Here is a 15448-nt window from a genome sequence, read left to right on the forward strand (position 1 = left end):
CTAACTTAAACCACTTGCATGTCCTAGTTAGGGTATATATGTACCATACTATAATTATGCCCTACAGGAACCATATCTATAAACCTTGTCGTCAATCTTTGATGAGGAATTTCTCTATCTATCCAACTGTTGCTCCAGAGCGCCACAGATTGAGAATCAAAGATGACCATACTAGACCAAAAGAGACTAGAGTCTCATATACCAAAATTTCATACAAAAGAAGAGACTCAACACCAATATCAAAAAAACCCATCTAGTTACATCATTCAATGAGGACAAACCCCTCTAAAACGGCCACGCATAATGTGAAATAGCCAAAGTCACCGCCCCCGCTTCCGGCAAATACAACTTCGTCCAACGCGGTCGCCATCCCTCGTCAAACGGTAAACGCTCCTCGCCAAAGATCGCCTGGATATACTCCTTCGGAACATGGTAAAGCCCCTTCCCAAATACACCCATGATCCCCCCCACCTCCGCGCAAGCGATGTAATGCATCCTCTTATCCAAATCAAGCTCCGGGTTATCCCTCTTGGACTGCTCGAACCGTTTCTTGCGAAGTTTCCCAATATCCGAGATGGAGAATGACGTTCCATTCCCCGAAGAGGCGAGAAGTTGTTGATATAGATCAGGGTTGAGATGGATGTAATCGCCCAACGCACGGTCTTGTCGCGTCACGGAAACGTCGTGCTCGATGGCATGTGGACGGCCGAGTTGATCGAGGTTTAGCACGGGCTCCCCGTCTTCGTTGACTTGGCCGGCGTCGCGTAGGCCGAAGTTGGCGGTCGTACGTGGGCTGCCCTCGGGTGGGTCGACATGGTCTTGGAAGGCGATCTTTACGAGGCCTCCTGCGGTGTCGAAGCCGAGCCCAATATGCTCTAGCGCTGCCTTTAAGTGGCTCCCGGTGATGTTACGGCCGTCGCGAGCGATGTAGCCGTGGTTTGCGAGGGAGTTGAGGATGGGACATGGGGAGCGCAGGTCGTCTGCTCCGCCTCGGTGATATTGCCCTTCTGAGAGGGTGTCGTTTTCGCTGGACATGGTGGTATGTTGTGGTAAGTGAGGGTTGGTAATAGAAAAAGCGGCGGTGAAAAGAGAAAGCCAGATTATGGACTTCATGGTTTTTAGGCTGATGCTTATATACGCGCTGGTTTCATTTGCAAAGCGTTTGATTGGAACTCGTGTTCGATACAAATGATGTCTGCGGCTGAATGATTGGTCACATTCCAGTTTGGTTGTCAGCTTCCCATGCCCTATTAGGTAAACGTGCATGCTTGCTTATTTCCTCTAGGTTTTTGGCTTTTTTTTTTTTTTTTTTTAGCCCGTTTAGCTCTTGTTCCTCACAGGACACCGCATTTATGTACATACGGAAGGAATCCATTTGGTATACAAAATAAATCAATATGCATGATCAAACCGTCTAAGTAATTGTCCCAGATCAGGAAGTCCTGTCAACAAGCTCCTTCACCAACTGATTGACCTCTTCTTCATTCTCCCACATCAACACATGGCCACTACCCTCATACACCTTCCACAGGATCCCCTTCCCAATCTCCTCATGTAAAATCTCGCCATGACGGAACGTAAGCATGCGATCTTCCGTCCCATGCAGAACAGCAATACGCTCTCGCCCAACAGCATCCCCCAACGCCTTCAGCTGCTCCGGAGACTTATGATGAAAGTAGCACGCAACAATCTGCATCAGGAACCCCTTCTTCGTAAAGCTATCGGGATCCTCCCTCTTCTTCAACTGGCCCGCCGCAAATCGTTCGCGCCTCGTAGGGAAGTTCTTCTTCGGATCCTCGTACTCCGTATCCGGCTGATCGAGAAAATCCCCGCCGAAGAGCGTGTGTCCCAAGCGTGCCAACTCGACGTCCACATGCCGGGGGATGAACATGCTCGCGCGCTCGCGCAAGTTCTCCAGGAATGGAGCCGTGCGGACGAGTCGCGGGGCCGTACAGCATAGCGTTAAACTAGCCAGACGATCTGGAATAAGCATGCCGACTTCTTGGGAGATCATGCCGCCCATACTGGCGCCGATGACATGGATCGATCGGGTGGCGGGGGCCGAGAGATCGATCCAGCCCAGGTGACTCAGTAGATCGACGACATCTTGTGCCATCTCCGACGTGGAGTAGTAGTTCACTGGCTTGTCGGAGCGGCCAACACCGCGATTGTCAAAGACCAAGCATGTGTATTTGGAGGCGTTCTGGTGGCCGAAAAACTTGGTCTGGCGCTTCCAATCGTCGTGTGAGGCGTTCAGCCCCATGATCCACTGTGATTCATCTTTAGTACGTGCGTGCAGAAGATGGGAGAATGTACACGAGCAGTGAACGTACGACAAGCTTTGCAGGTCCAGTGCCGTGGATTTCATAGTACAGGTTCAACGGGCCGCCGCGTCTGTTTTGCGCCACCGGACATGTTCCTGAGGTGGTGGGAGGGAGATTCCATGCCACCGAGTCATACGCGGAGTGCTTTACAATCTCCGCGGCAGTTAAGGGCGCCATGGTTACTACGCTGTGTGTCTGCGATGTTGGTGACAAAAGGTCATGTGTGAGCGGTGGATATAGCTTCAGTCTCACATGCCCGTTGGTCTCGGCGGCGGATCCCGAGGTTTTGTCGGTGGGTCAATGGGGGGTCGTTGTTGGCCGTCTGATAGGACGCACTTTGCTTTTTGGTATTACAGATTACCCTATGGTATTCTTCTAGATTTTAATCATTTCCGTCTATAACAAAGAATAAAGGGATTTACAAATTATGATGTCATTCTCTCTAGGATTCGCATAAGTTAACTCATGGTAAACACCACCACGACCAGACTATTAGTATGATAACAAGGCATTAGATTTCAACAATAGGAGTAGAGGGCTCCATAATCTGACTTGTACATTTCTGTTCTGTTTGGTATGTGGTTAATCAAGTATTTCTTCATTTTTGAATAGTTGAAAAGATCTTGTAGCCTGAGGCCACAATTAGTACGATCTAGTCACCTGCTTGGCTCATGTGAAATGGCGAGCTGAATATGAGTTCTTGACTCATCACAATCTGCCTTCCTCGTTCCAAGAACAATTCACAGTCCAGACTGGAGTCGGTGCATGCCCGAAACTATGTTTCAGAACAGCGGAACTCGAATATTCATATTTGTCCATCTGGGGAGAGAACGGTCAACAATAAATATCACTCTTGCACTAATTTCCTGAGTTTTCATATATCTTGACTTTCTATAGAGGATATGAATCAACTTTAATAAGACTTATGGAAACCGACGAACAACTCACCAGAGTTTGAATCGTTGATCCAGACATATCACCTCCAGAAGGCAGTTTGATGGCGAGATCGGAGTCTATTCTAAACCATCGATGGGCGCGGTCCACTCCTGCCTCAGATATCACAGAGGAAGAATGAGTTGACGCTATGTACACACCGTCGCTCTCGGGCCGCCATTACCCAAAGCCACACTTCCCACGGCAACATGACTCCCGGGCCGCTATGGCCAACTATCAAAAGGAGCGAAAGAGCAGCATCTGTCCAATATCTTGAGCCACGCGCTCTCAACGATCCTCTCATTGGTGCACAAGCAGTGAAACGAAGAGAAGAATACAATCCAATCAGAACCGGCGTTGGAAAATGCGGTCGCGCAGAGTCAATCTAGCCGATCCTTAACTTGCTCGGACGTCGAATTACTTTTGACTTAGACGGAACGGACCGGTGCCATACCGATATTCTCGTCCTGCTTCTTGATGAAGAGCCTCTGCAGCGCTCGCGTATTAACTAGTACTCCGCCATATTTATGGTCTGGTTCTTAATCTAGCTACTCTACCCATTATATACAACGGAATACAGAGTTCAACTAATAAAAAAAAAAGAAATACAAATTATGAGCGAATATTGACATGAGGATGAACAGGCCTTTATATACTTAGATACTATCATCATTATCCATCAGACATGTGCCCTTCACCTGCAATACGCAGATATACAACTTAAAAGACAATGAACGTCTTTCCAATTTTCAGTCGGTCTGCTCAGATAGACCTAGTGCTGTTCCGGTTTCTATTCCCACATGTTGGTAGCCGCCAACCTCTTTAATAGAACATGAAGCAGGATTCAGTTTGACTAAGAGCGTCGACTATAGCACAATGAACTACCAACCGAGATAACTCAAAGACCTCAGATACGAACAGCCTGTACCCCAGGGCAAGGCAATTCAAAATCCCACCAGCCTCTTGGAACCTAATCCGAAATGATACTCAGACCGAACACTATCACTCACACGCTTCAGGACCCAGGGTTATTGTGGCAGCGGATACGACCCGATTCGTTATCATACGTTATCACTCCCGCTGCACAGTCTTTCAGCACCGAAACCAGGCCAAGCACGCGAGACAGTGTGACTTACATGTCGAGAACAATATTTCCTCCCTGCCCGAAGCATCATCACAAGAGCATCTGATCTTGAAATCTAAATCGCCCCAGTAATATTTGAGGTAGCGACAGCTCCTACATTGGCCCCTTCGCATCCCGAAGCCACTAGGGACATATTAGCCAATGCCGCCGCTCAATAAACCAGGGAGATATATACTACCTGCTCTCCGCAATCAAAGTTCCACCATTCTCTTCTCGCCACCCGAGACAATAGTCCAAGGATAGCTTTGTCTCCCGGATCTGGCCGTCCCGCTTCTTGCAATTGCCCACCAAGAGTGGCTTGGGTGGCCGAGGCAAATTAGCGCGTCGCTCGGATCCGCGCAGGGTCGACGCATCGCTGTCATATTCTGATTCCGGGGAGGCTGTCCATTCCGTTGCGTACGTTGGTTGATTGTTTGCGGTATTTGTGTTTTGTAGTGGTGGGGGTGGGTTCTCTATGCGTAGGCTTCGGCAGTTCTCGTGCAGGTTCTTGGTTGCCAGCCGTGCTGGTGTCAGGGCCTGTTGATTTGCTAGTGGGTTGGCTGGCTGGTTGGCTGGTTGGTTGGGAGGAGGATTGAGAGCAGTAACGGCTAGGGCTAATAGATACAGGGCTATGAGCATCAGAGCTCGGTACATTGTGCTGGACTGAGATAGTTGGCGCTGCACGATAAGAGAGAAGGTTGGGGATTCTGATGAAGAAAATCTACTAGGGTTTTAGGGGGCTTGTTCATATATTCAGTCGTTGGTTCTATCTTGCACAGCAGGTCAAAGCTATTAAGCTTCTACAATTATGTATGTACTACTTCTTTCCATTAGTACACCTCTTCTTTGTCACAATGGGGCTAGGGCACCGGGCACCGGGCACCGGGCAACAGTTTATCTAGATGCATTAAAGACACGAAATTTAGGTCTAGAAAGAGAATATAGAAAAGACGGGACAGACAGAGCATGGAGCAACTCTATGGTTCTATATACGGAGTATACGGTAATTATATATGAAGTCAACATAGGGTTGACATACCCCAACTTCCTCGGAGAACCTGCTCCAACTGACCCCACCAGTCCAGGTCCTTCTCTCCACCATCATGACTCCAACTTATATCTAACCACCCCCCTTCCTCCTTCACCTCTTTTATTCTATAACCCTCATTGCAAGATACTAATCCTCATCCCAATCACCAATCCACCAGAATGGCCCCAATCCACCGCGTAGCCGTAATTCAATGGCACATCAAAGTACAAAACCACTCTACCCCACCATCCCCCAGAAAGAAACTCCCCAGAACTGACCTCAAAAGGACCTCGCCATGGACGAAAACCACGAAAAGGCATGCACCTACATCCGCGAAGCAGCCTCCCAAGGTGCCCAACTAGCCGTTCTCCCTGAGTACACATTCTCCCCCCTTTATCAAACAAGCCCTTAGGGCCTCCCCTCCTCACCACACTCACCACTAACAAAACCCTCCAACAAAAACTAGATATCATCTAAACGCCTTCCCCCCCACAAACCCCCTTTACCTACCCCAAACCAACCCCCAAATAACCACCAAATACCTCCAATCCTACCAATCCCTCGCCAAGGACCTCAACATCTGCATCGTCCCCGGCACAATCGTCGAAAACCACTCCTCCACCTCACCAACCCCGACAGACCCCATCCTCTACAACACAGCCTACTTCATCTCCAACGACGGCACGATTCTCTCCTCCTACCGGAAAAAGAATATCTGGCACCCAGAACGCCCATACCTGACTTCTTCGGCGTCCGATCCGCACGAGGTCTTCGATACACCCATCGGCAAGGTCGGATTGCTTATATGTTGGGATTTAGCGTTCCCAGAAGCGTTTAGGGAGTTGATTGCTGCTGGGGCCGAATTGGTGATTGTTCCTACGTTTTGTATGTTGCCTCTTATTTCCCTCCTTCTCTCTCCTATCTTTCTTTCTTTCTTTCTTTTTTGGGTGGTATTGTGGGTTGTGGGTTGTAGGGCTGTTTGGAGGCGGGAAAAAGTGCCGTTGGCTAATGATAAACCTGACAGGGACTCAAAATGACGCCTCACCGGCGCTTCGGGCGAAGAATCCTGACTGCGAGAAGCTATTTCTAGAGACGGTGCTTACGGCGAGGTGTTTCGAGAATACGTGTGGGGTTGTGTTTGCGAATGCGGCGGGGGAGACGGAGGGAGATGGGTTTCTGGGATTGTCGAGGGTGACGATGCCTGGGGTGGGTGTTGTAGGGTCTCTTGGGTGGGAGGAAGGGGTTTGTGTGGTGGATGTTGATATGGGGTTGGTTCGGGATGCTGAGGAGAATTATCGCGTGAGGGAGGATTTGGCTAGGGAGGGGTGGTATTATTCTTATCGGCATCAGGGGAGGGATTAGAATATTTTTTTTTTTTTTCTCTTTCTTAATATCTATGGTGGGTGATGGTCGTGGTTGTTGAGTCATTAGGTCATATATGTACATACCTAAGGGAAAGCTCTATTCATTTTATAGAACTGTATATATATATATATATATATATATATACACTGTACTGTACAACCCACTAGACTAAACTGCTCTGTATTCTAAGAACCAACAACAATCATTAGGCAATACAAATTCGTGAGATGAATCTTGTCCACCTGACATCCGAGATTGGCTCCGGAAGGAAAAACGCTCGTATCAGGACATATAGCATAAGGCATGGGGCATGGGGCATAGCGGCGAGTAACGACAAAGTAAACCCTCCCAAAAGGCGAACCAGCTAAAGCGAGACCGACGAAAGACTAAAATCGTATCTAAACCAGGATTCTCGAACACATCGGAGACCATTCGAATGTTTACTGGACTTGGCTGACAATCTCGCTGGCGCGGGACAGACTCTCCACCATCTGTTGGCACTCCTTGCGCCTCCGCACGGTGTAGTCGCTTTCCTTCAGGAGCTCGTCCAGTTCGTTGTTGCGGTACATGTTCTCGAGGAGTTCGCGCTGCATCTCGTCCTTGGTGAACCTAAAAGACATTAGTCGGAGGGTGAGCTTTGATAGGGCACGGAGACACTTACTGGACAAGCATGTACATAATGGCCTTTGGAACCATGTCGATCATGGTCCGCTTCACGATGTTAAAGTAAGACGTAATGAGAAGTTCTGCGTATCATTAGTACTTGCTCAGTGTACGATAATGACATTGGACGTACTGATAACTTCAACTTCGGTGGTCTCACGCTCGGACAAGGAGGCCGACGCCTTGAGGGTTGGCGGTGGGGCCTCCATGGCCGCCATCTTCTTCTTGTTCTTCGATGCCCAGAAGCTGCCGAAGAAGCCAGAGCCGCTGCTGCTTTCCGTATTGCCGAGATCGACCGACGGGCTGTTCGCCCGGGGAGGAAGAGGCTTGCCCGTCTTCGGGTCAACCTGGGTAGGCTTACTGCCGGCTTGGCGTTCATTCACAATAGTCATGGCCTGCTCCAGTCAGTATCTAAGAACTAGTGCGTGTTTCACAGTCAGATAAGATACGTACGCGGTGTCCGTTCAGGAAATCAGGGTGACCCGTGTTGATGTAGCACGCCTCCATGTTGATGAGGTCGCGAACAAGCTTGTTGGTCGGCTCCATGCACTTCTTGAAGAAGCTGATGACCACGGCGTGGAATTTCTCCTTCAGCATGGGATACCTGCGGAACAGCTGCTTGTTCAGGAGCTGTCCCAAGATGCGGACCAGTTCGTCATACACCAGGGAGATACACTTCGTGCTGGGGTCCTCGAGCCTCTTGATCTGCTGCTTGACGATCAGCTCAAAGGCAGTGGTTCCAACGAAAAGCGCAGGCGATGAACCCGAAGAGTTGTAGAGGATCGTCCGGATATCAATATCCTTGACCTGGTCGAAAGGATCCACCGCCTTGATACCGTTGGAGTAAAGTTCGTGGAACACGAAGCTGATACGAGCACCACCCGACAACTCAATGCTGGACAGCTCTTGATTGTTACCCTCCAGCACCGTACGATACTCATTGCTGAACTCCGTGATGATGTTCAGAATGATATTAGCGCTATTGCCGAGCATGGAATCTCCCAACTGCGAAAGTTCGGCAGAGTACTTCTGAAGGGAGGACGAAATCCGCGCTTTGATATCGGGCAGAGTTTGTTTGATGTGCATCATAAGGATCTACTAACAGTTAGCAGCCTGAATTTCCCCGATTACCGCCAGGCGAACGTACCAAGTTCAGCTTCCGCGCCAGATACGGCGTTCCACAGTACGAAGACTTGTTCCGATAGGCCTTATGGCCCTCGAAGAAGTTCTTCTCATGCTCCAGAGCGTATGAGATGGGTCTCTTGTTCTCAATATCACGTTGACCACGGTTGACGACTGGCACATAACCCAAGCGTAACGGGATAATCCTGCCCGCAAGAATATCCACGACATCGGTTCCCTCGTCCATCAGATCGACCTTGGTCAAGACACCAATTGTACGCTGACCCTCCGGGTCGACTTCCCGTGCCAGCTTCAAACCGTCGGAGTTGGCAAGATCTTGGTTGGCCGCGGTGACCGCAAGGATGATCGCGTTAGGTTTGCTGATGTATTTCAGGACCATATCCCTGATTTGCTTCTCAATGTCCTTGGGCTGATCACCGACCGGAACCTTAGTCAAACCGGGCAAGTCGACCAGCGTAAGGGTCAGGACGTTGGGCGAGTAGATGCGGAGGTTGATCGGCGCAGGAGAGATACCGGCATTGCGACCGACCTTGGACTCCGTTTCCCGCACGATCTCCTCGCGAATCTTATTGAAATCGTGGAACTTCTGGCCGGGAATGTGGAGGAACTCTCCGTACTCATCTAGGTTTGCGGCGCTATCCGTCGTATCCAACTTCTCCTCCTTAACGCCATTCGATTGAGTTGCAGGTTTGTTGATCAGTTGAAGAATGAGGGGTCTCCGAGTGACAATTCCGGACCCACGGGGGAGGCTGAGATGAGGTGAAGCCGTCAGTCACCTGCGTCGAACTCCCACTAGCACAGCAATAACCACTTACAAATCCCGTCCGACAATATTTTCTAGCACCGAACTCTTACCACTGGACTGTGAACCGACGACGGCAATCTGAGGTAAGTCGATGGGATTGTGAACCTAAACAGAATAGGCGGTGTCAGTCGCGGCGAGGGGTTGAACCAACAGAGCTTCCTGAGAGCTTGAAGATACGTACTCCGACTGTCGCGAAGACATCTTGGAGCTTATTAACCAGCGAGATCAAGCTGGGATCGTTGACGTTTATTCTGTTTCCACCCGTCAGTCAGTCAATGCCGTCGGATATAGAGCACGAGGGGCCAGGGGCTGCGCACGAGGTCGGGCTTGCCATGGTTGGCAGCGAATGCAAGAGACAGTCGCTCCAAACGAAGAGGAAAATCTAAAGAACAAAAAAAAGGGGTACAATAGGGGAGAATGAATATATCGAGCAGGTAGACTGTATTATCCGACTTGCGGAGGTGGAAGTGGGAAGAGGAAAGAGAGCGGGAAGTCGAACGGCCAAGTGGTTGACTTTCGCTTGCGGTCCAGAATTCAATCCAATCCAACGATAACCCGCGATAAGAACGGAAGTCCAGTTTAATGTATACCCAACCACCCCACGTTTGGTCAGTGGTAGATCTCTGGCATTCAAATGAGCTCTATGAATGGCGTTTTAACCTGAGATTGTCCTTATTGTCAAGGTTATGACAGCGCAGAAAGCAGAGGTCAGAAAAGAGGTCACGATACCCAATAAGAAGGCCGCGTCATGTGCTTTTTGGCCACCCAAAGGCGGCCAAACAATGCTGCCTAAGTGATGATGGAAAAGGAACAACAATTACGGAAACGATCAGGCAATTGACTCAGTGGCTGATGAATTTCTCGCAAAAGCTAAACAGAAATAAACGGCACGAACTACAGAACATGGGAATTTGTTATGCTACAGGCAACCGAACAGTACGGCCCGTCTGTCAACTAGTCCTCTCTATGTCCACCTACATCCATTTACTCATCCGATACCGACGCGAATCGCTCGGACATGGTCTGAAGAATTTTCTCGTACTGCAGCCGCTGCGTTAGCACCAATGTAGGCCGAACAAGGAAGATGATTACGAACCTTCTCTGAGACCTCTTGTTGGTTTTCCGGAACCTCGAACTTCATGCTCCGCAGGGCAGTCTGGATGTCGGAAGTGGCTTCACGAACCTTGGCCCAGTTCTGACCCTGAGCAATAGCCTTCTGCGCTTCATCATGGTAGCCCATAAAGCCTTTCATCATATATTCCGTCTTCCACAGAGGGCAGAACTGATCGTAGTCACTGTATCCGTTTTGCTGAAGGAAATCATCCTTCACCATGGCTGCCACATCCAATGCGATCTTATCAGAATCACCCAGGGCGGCCTTACCGACCAGCTGCACGACCTGGTCCAGTTCTTCGGACTTGGTCAACAGCTCACGAATCTGGTCACGCAGGCGGGGGAATTCGGGGTAGTCCTTCTCGTAGAACTTGTCCAGGATGGTCGTGTATTTACTGTAGGACATCGAAGTGTTGATGGAAGGGAAATGCTTTCGCTGGGCCAGCTTCTTGTCGAGACCCCAGAACACCTGGACGATACCGAGGGTACTAGTGGTGACAGGATCCGAGAAATCACCACCAGGAGGGCTGACGGCACCGACAATACTGACACTGCCGATTCTCTCGGGGCTTCCCAAAGCAACACTCTTTCCAGCACGTTCGTAGAAGGAAGCAAGCTTGGCACCCAGGTAGGCGGGGAAACCTTGGTCTGCAGGCATCTCTCCCAGACGACCGGAAAGTTCACGAAGCGCCTCGGCCCAACGAGAACTGGAATCGGCCATCATCGCCACGTTCTTACCCTGGTCACGGAAGTACTCGGCGATAGTGATACCGGTGTAAATGGAAGCCTCACGCGCGGCGACAGGCATGTTGGATGTATTGGCGATAAGACACGTACGCTTCATAATAGGCTCTTTGCGACCATCGATCTCGATCGAAAGCTGTTGGGAGAATAACATATTAGCACCGAACAAATCACGGCGGGAGTAGGTGACGTGGAATCGCATACCTCGGGGAAGTCCATCAACACTTCAGCCATCTCGTTACCACGCTCACCACAACCCACGTAGACGATGATATCACTGTTGGAGAACTTGGACACAGACTGGGAAATGACAGTCTTGCCGCATCCGAAAGCACCAGGAATACAGACGGTACCACCCTGCACACTAGGGAACAGAGAGTCCAGCACTCTCTGGCCGACGATGAAGGGTGCGTCGGATGGAACCTTCTCGTTGACCGGACGGGGTACACGGACGGGCCAGGTCTGCATCATACCGAACTCGGACTTCTTGCCGTCAAATTCGATCTCCAAAAGCTTCTCCTCCACTGTGTAGCTTCCAGCCTCTGCGATACGGGTAATGGTACCCCGAGCGCGGGGCGGGAGGAGGATCTTATGGTCGTTCATCAAGCTGTTCTCGAACACAGAACCCCAAACGTCACCTCCGGTGATGTGATCGCCCACTTTGTATTGTCCGGGCTTGAAGTCCCATTTCTTCTCGCGATCCAGCGCGTTCACAGTAATACCACGGGGGATGTAAATTCCTTTGGACTGGTGGTAGATCGCTTTCAGGGGGCGTTGGATACCGTCGTAGATCGTTTCCATCAAACCAGGTCCCAGTTCCACCGCTAGGGGCTTACCCGTCCTCTCGACAGGATCGCCGACCGTCACACCATCTGTGGAGTTGAAGTGATGTTAGACTGACAATCCGAGTCGGTCGCAAAATGGATGCGAAAGCGTACCAGTTTCCTCGTAGACCTGAATGGTGGCCTTATCACCATCGAGACGGATAACTTCACCGACGAGCTGATCTTTCCCGACACGACACTGCATTCACGGGACGTTTGAGCAAAATTGAAAACCAACCTCGATGAGGGAAGTAAACCCCATCGCAAATAAAAGAGACGAGGGACCATGCAGATGGCGGGGTTGACAACATACCAATTCGTACATGGCACAGCCGATCATGTTCTCGGCCACGACGACGGGACCGGAGACGGAGAAGACGGAGCCATGGTGGGCCTCATCTTGAGGGCCCTTTCCGGAGGGGGCCATAATGCGAATAGCCGGAGGGTGAACAGATGAGGAGGAGGGAGAAGGATGGAGGGTGGTGGTAGGGGTCGGGAAGGAACTGGAGCTGGAGCTGGAGCTGGAAGACGGGGAAGTGGGTGAGTCGGGGAGCGGTGGCAGTTGGTCGATGTCCGTGGGCGGTGATGACGACGATAACAACAATGGTTGGTCACTTCCACCACCACTACTGCTGCTGGCCTCTATCAGATCCAGCAAGGAGGGCCGTGTTTTCAACCGACGCACGCCTAAGCCTAACATACGGCGGTCCTGTGGCGTTTGATGCAAGTGCCTAATAGGAGGGTGGGATTAATTTGACGATCGCCCAATTTCATTAGCTCCGTCGAATCAATCGATGAGGCGCGTGTTTAGGCTCCATAGATGGATAGGCTACTCACTGGGTCTATTGTTCTTTCATGGACTGGTCATATGCACGGCCACAAGCCTGAGTATTAATCAAGTGGACGGAAATTAAGTTGTTGGTCATAGTTTCTCTGTGGGTAATCTTGTGGCCGCCCAGAAACTATGCACGGAACGTAAGAATTTATGCTAACGACTTTACTGAAGGACAGTATACAACAACTTTGATCATGATCTGAGAGCTAGCTATAAATCGGAAACTTCCACTTCCGAGCCCTGACATGACTACGATGCTTAGTACAGAGATGATTTGCAATCCGCAGATCTGCACTGGTCAACCTATAACACATCATGCATGTGTCTCGTGCTCACATAGAACAGTGAAGCCTCTGCTAGACAAACAAAGTGCCGGCAAGCGGATCGAGGGCCCATGGATCAACATCGGCTATCCTGTGGCTCAATGTCTTATTATACGTGGACACGTGAAGGCGGCTGAGCGACTAATGGGATAGGGCCGCCATGGAGGATGGATGTGCGGGGAAGTGGCAGCATCCGAGGCTTGCATTGGAGATCATGATCAAGGATAATTGTTCATAGATGGCTGCTACCCTCGTGGTGTCACTTCATAAAGTAGGCACAGCCCTATATAAACAGACCGAAATGCAGACTGATGCAGGTGTGACTGGTTTACCCATATATAACCGAGAGTTTGTCATCAAGTTTAATACATATTGTACGCTTCGCGAAGTTTTCTTACTTTAGCATCATTCTATCGCTATCGGATATTATTACAGCATGGCCCAGCAGAGGAGCACGAATGCGAAGATTTACAAATGCTGGGGCTATACCTTTGAATGGATCGACGGCCTTCACTCTCCAGTAGAGCAGTTGCACTCCATCATGCTCAACTATGACAAACTTGTAGATGAGTGCCTAGACCGCCTGGATGAGATCTCACCCCCAGGTGGTGCCCGTGTAGAGAGCACAAGGAGCTCCGACGCTCGAACACCGAAGAGAGACCTATATTTCCTGCTGGAGAAGCACGCAAAAGACGATCCAAAACTTGACGAACTGTGGTCTGAGATCAACACCGTCCCGGATTGGGTCGACTGGGAGCAGATCAAACGGGGGCAAGAAGTGTTCTTCCGCTATGGAACACCGATTCTTAATGTAGTAAGTCGGTGCATGGTTCAACTGTTCTACCGTGTAGTCCCACTTATGAAATCGATAGCTCGGCTTTCAAAGCCTCCTCGGCGGCATGTTCGTCTCCCGGAAAAAGGAACATGTGAGCTAGGACTGACATGCTAGTGTAGGGGCTCCCCTCGTGTTGTTGAGACCTTGGCCCGGACTGGAGGTTTCTCGGTGGATGTTGTACGACGCAGGCTGCTGGAAACTCTGCAACACATTCTTCAGGTGTCCTTATCTTTGGACTCGATAAAGCCAGGAGGTAAAGGTCATGTCTCCTCCGTTCGTGTCCGGTTGCTACATGCGTCGGTCCGTCGTAGGGTTCTGAGCCTTGTCAAGTATAGGCCCGAATACTACGACATCGAGAAGTACGGAATCCCTATCAACGACCTGGATTGCATTGCAACTATCCACACGTTCTCAACGAGTGTGGTCTTCCTTGGGCTTCCACGACAAGGCATCTTTTTGAAGAACCAGGAAATTGAGGATTATATTGCCCTTTGGAGACTCGTGGCGTACTACATGGGCACACCAACTGAGTGCTTCGCGACACCGACACAGGCACGAGCGATGATGGAGTCACTCTCTGTGTCTGAGATAGACCCAACCGATACCGGCAGGATACTGGCGCAGAACATTATTCTTGGTCTCGAGAACACAGCCCCCACATATGCGTCGAAGGAATACCTTGAGGCCATGGCGAGAAAACTCAACGGTGACGAGCTATCTGATAGCCTTCACCTTCCGCGTCCCGCTTTATACTACAGAGCACTCGTGTATGGGCAGTGTATCATGGTCATGATCGCGTGCTATGGACTTCGAGTGCTTCCGATTCTCGATCAAGCTATCATTGAGGTAGGCTTTGTTTGTCCTGGTTATCCTTTGTTTTTGGAGACGTACCAAAAGACTACCTCATTCACCAACATAACCAACATACTGACCGTATCTAGTTACGTCGCAAGCTCTTTTATGGCCTCATTATGGACAAGAACGAGGGACTAGGAGGCGAAAGTTTCTTCGAATTCAAGTATGTCCCGTTTTACAGTCGCACGACACGTTTAGGGAAGCGCAGGGTGTCCCAACCAGCATGGTACGGTGTAGAGACTCTGGGACAGCTAGGTCTTCTCACTGCGTTCCTGGCTGGAGTGGCTCTGTTTTGCGGGACTATTTTTGGAATCAAACTGCTAGCCCCAATTGTTGTTCCGGCTGCATTCGTCGCAGAGGTTTATTGAAAGATATGATCCGGTCAATGTTCTGTCTAGTGGGATTTACTGTGTTTACTGTATCCGTTCTCGCTTCATGGGATGATAATGATTTAGTATGTACGTATTTATAAGCCCCGTCAATCATGGAAGACTTTTATATCTGAATATGGAAACAGGTCTTGTGAGCCCGTA

The 15448-nt window shown here is 50.1% G+C and overlaps 7 protein-coding genes across 7 annotated transcripts; 2 read left to right on the forward strand and 5 right to left on the reverse strand.

Moving 5' to 3' along the window:
* Positions 1-86: 86 nt before the first annotated feature.
* On the reverse strand, positions 87-1313 carry BDV27DRAFT_131156 (putative peroxidase). The gene has a single exon (XM_032067565.1). It carries the CDS (start codon positions 1264-1266, stop codon positions 286-288), a length of 981 nt encoding a protein of 326 aa, XP_031925738.1. The 5' UTR covers positions 1267-1313; the 3' UTR covers positions 87-285.
* Positions 1314-1321: 8 nt separating this feature from the next.
* On the reverse strand, positions 1322-2643 carry BDV27DRAFT_131157 (alpha/beta fold hydrolase). The gene is made up of 2 exons (XM_032067566.1): positions 2334-2643; positions 1322-2269 (listed from the first exon to the last, which is right to left on the reverse strand). The coding sequence occupies exons 1-2, from the start codon at positions 2499-2501 to the stop codon at positions 1433-1435; spliced, it is 1005 nt and encodes a 334-aa protein (XP_031925739.1). The 5' UTR covers positions 2502-2643; the 3' UTR covers positions 1322-1432.
* A 212-nt stretch (positions 2644-2855) lies between these two features.
* Positions 2856-3887, reverse strand: BDV27DRAFT_131158 (uncharacterized protein). The gene has a single exon (XM_032067567.1). The coding sequence runs from the start codon at positions 3559-3561 to the stop codon at positions 3376-3378; it is 186 nt and encodes a 61-aa protein (XP_031925740.1). The 5' UTR covers positions 3562-3887; the 3' UTR covers positions 2856-3375.
* Positions 3877-5180, reverse strand: BDV27DRAFT_131159 (uncharacterized protein). The gene has a single exon (XM_032067568.1). It carries the CDS (start codon positions 5032-5034, stop codon positions 4576-4578), a length of 459 nt encoding a protein of 152 aa, XP_031925741.1. The 5' UTR covers positions 5035-5180; the 3' UTR covers positions 3877-4575.
* A 352-nt stretch (positions 5181-5532) lies between these two features.
* BDV27DRAFT_166026 (carbon-nitrogen hydrolase family protein) lies at positions 5533-6772 on the forward strand (the record flags this gene model as incomplete). The annotated part of the gene is made up of 4 exons (XM_032074086.1): positions 5533-5634; positions 5697-5785; positions 5877-6295; positions 6435-6772. Exons 1-4 carry the CDS (start codon positions 5590-5592, stop codon positions 6770-6772), a joined length of 891 nt encoding a protein of 296 aa, XP_031925742.1. The 5' UTR covers positions 5533-5589.
* A 443-nt stretch (positions 6773-7215) lies between these two features.
* On the reverse strand, positions 7216-12494 carry BDV27DRAFT_146784 (ATP synthase alpha/beta family, nucleotide-binding domain-containing protein; the record flags this gene model as incomplete). Its single annotated transcript, XM_032070638.1, has 10 exons — positions 7216-7384; positions 7437-7521; positions 7572-7833; positions 7892-8533; positions 8586-9330; positions 9397-9491; positions 10429-11379; positions 11448-12115; positions 12182-12266; positions 12381-12494. 10 exons carry the CDS (start codon positions 12492-12494, stop codon positions 7216-7218), a joined length of 3816 nt encoding a protein of 1271 aa, XP_031925743.1.
* A 1025-nt stretch (positions 12495-13519) lies between these two features.
* On the forward strand, positions 13520-15387 carry BDV27DRAFT_166028 (oxygenase MpaB family protein; the record flags this gene model as incomplete). Its single annotated transcript, XM_032074087.1, has 4 exons — positions 13520-14039; positions 14098-14126; positions 14180-14906; positions 15097-15387. Exons 1-4 carry the CDS (start codon positions 13662-13664, stop codon positions 15385-15387), a joined length of 1425 nt encoding a protein of 474 aa, XP_031925744.1. The 5' UTR covers positions 13520-13661.
* Between the last annotated feature and the right edge of the window lie 61 nt (positions 15388-15448).

This window comes from Aspergillus caelatus (assembly GCF_009193585.1).
Source record: "Aspergillus caelatus strain CBS 763.97 unplaced genomic scaffold BDV27scaffold_135, whole genome shotgun sequence".
Taxonomy (NCBI): Eukaryota; Fungi; Ascomycota; class Eurotiomycetes; order Eurotiales; family Aspergillaceae; genus Aspergillus; species Aspergillus caelatus.

Bases quoted from the DNA above. Each gene is read 5' to 3' on its own strand.
- BDV27DRAFT_131156 (XM_032067565.1), bottom strand. From the start codon at position 1,266: ATGCACGTTTACCTAATAGGGCATGGGAAGCTGACAACCAAACTGGAA.
- BDV27DRAFT_131157 (XM_032067566.1), bottom strand. From the start codon at position 2,501: ATGGCGCCCTTAACTGCCGCGGAGATTGTAAAGCACTCCGCGTATGAC. The intron at 2,270-2,333 runs GTACGTTCACTG...GATGAATCACAG, and splicing joins CTGGACCTGCAAAGCTTGTC to TGGATCATGGGGCTGAACGC.
- BDV27DRAFT_131159 (XM_032067568.1), bottom strand. From the start codon at position 5,034: ATGTACCGAGCTCTGATGCTCATAGCCCTGTATCTATTAGCCCTAGCC.
- BDV27DRAFT_131158 (XM_032067567.1), bottom strand. From the start codon at position 3,561: ATGAGAGGATCGTTGAGAGCGCGTGGCTCAAGATATTGGACAGATGCT.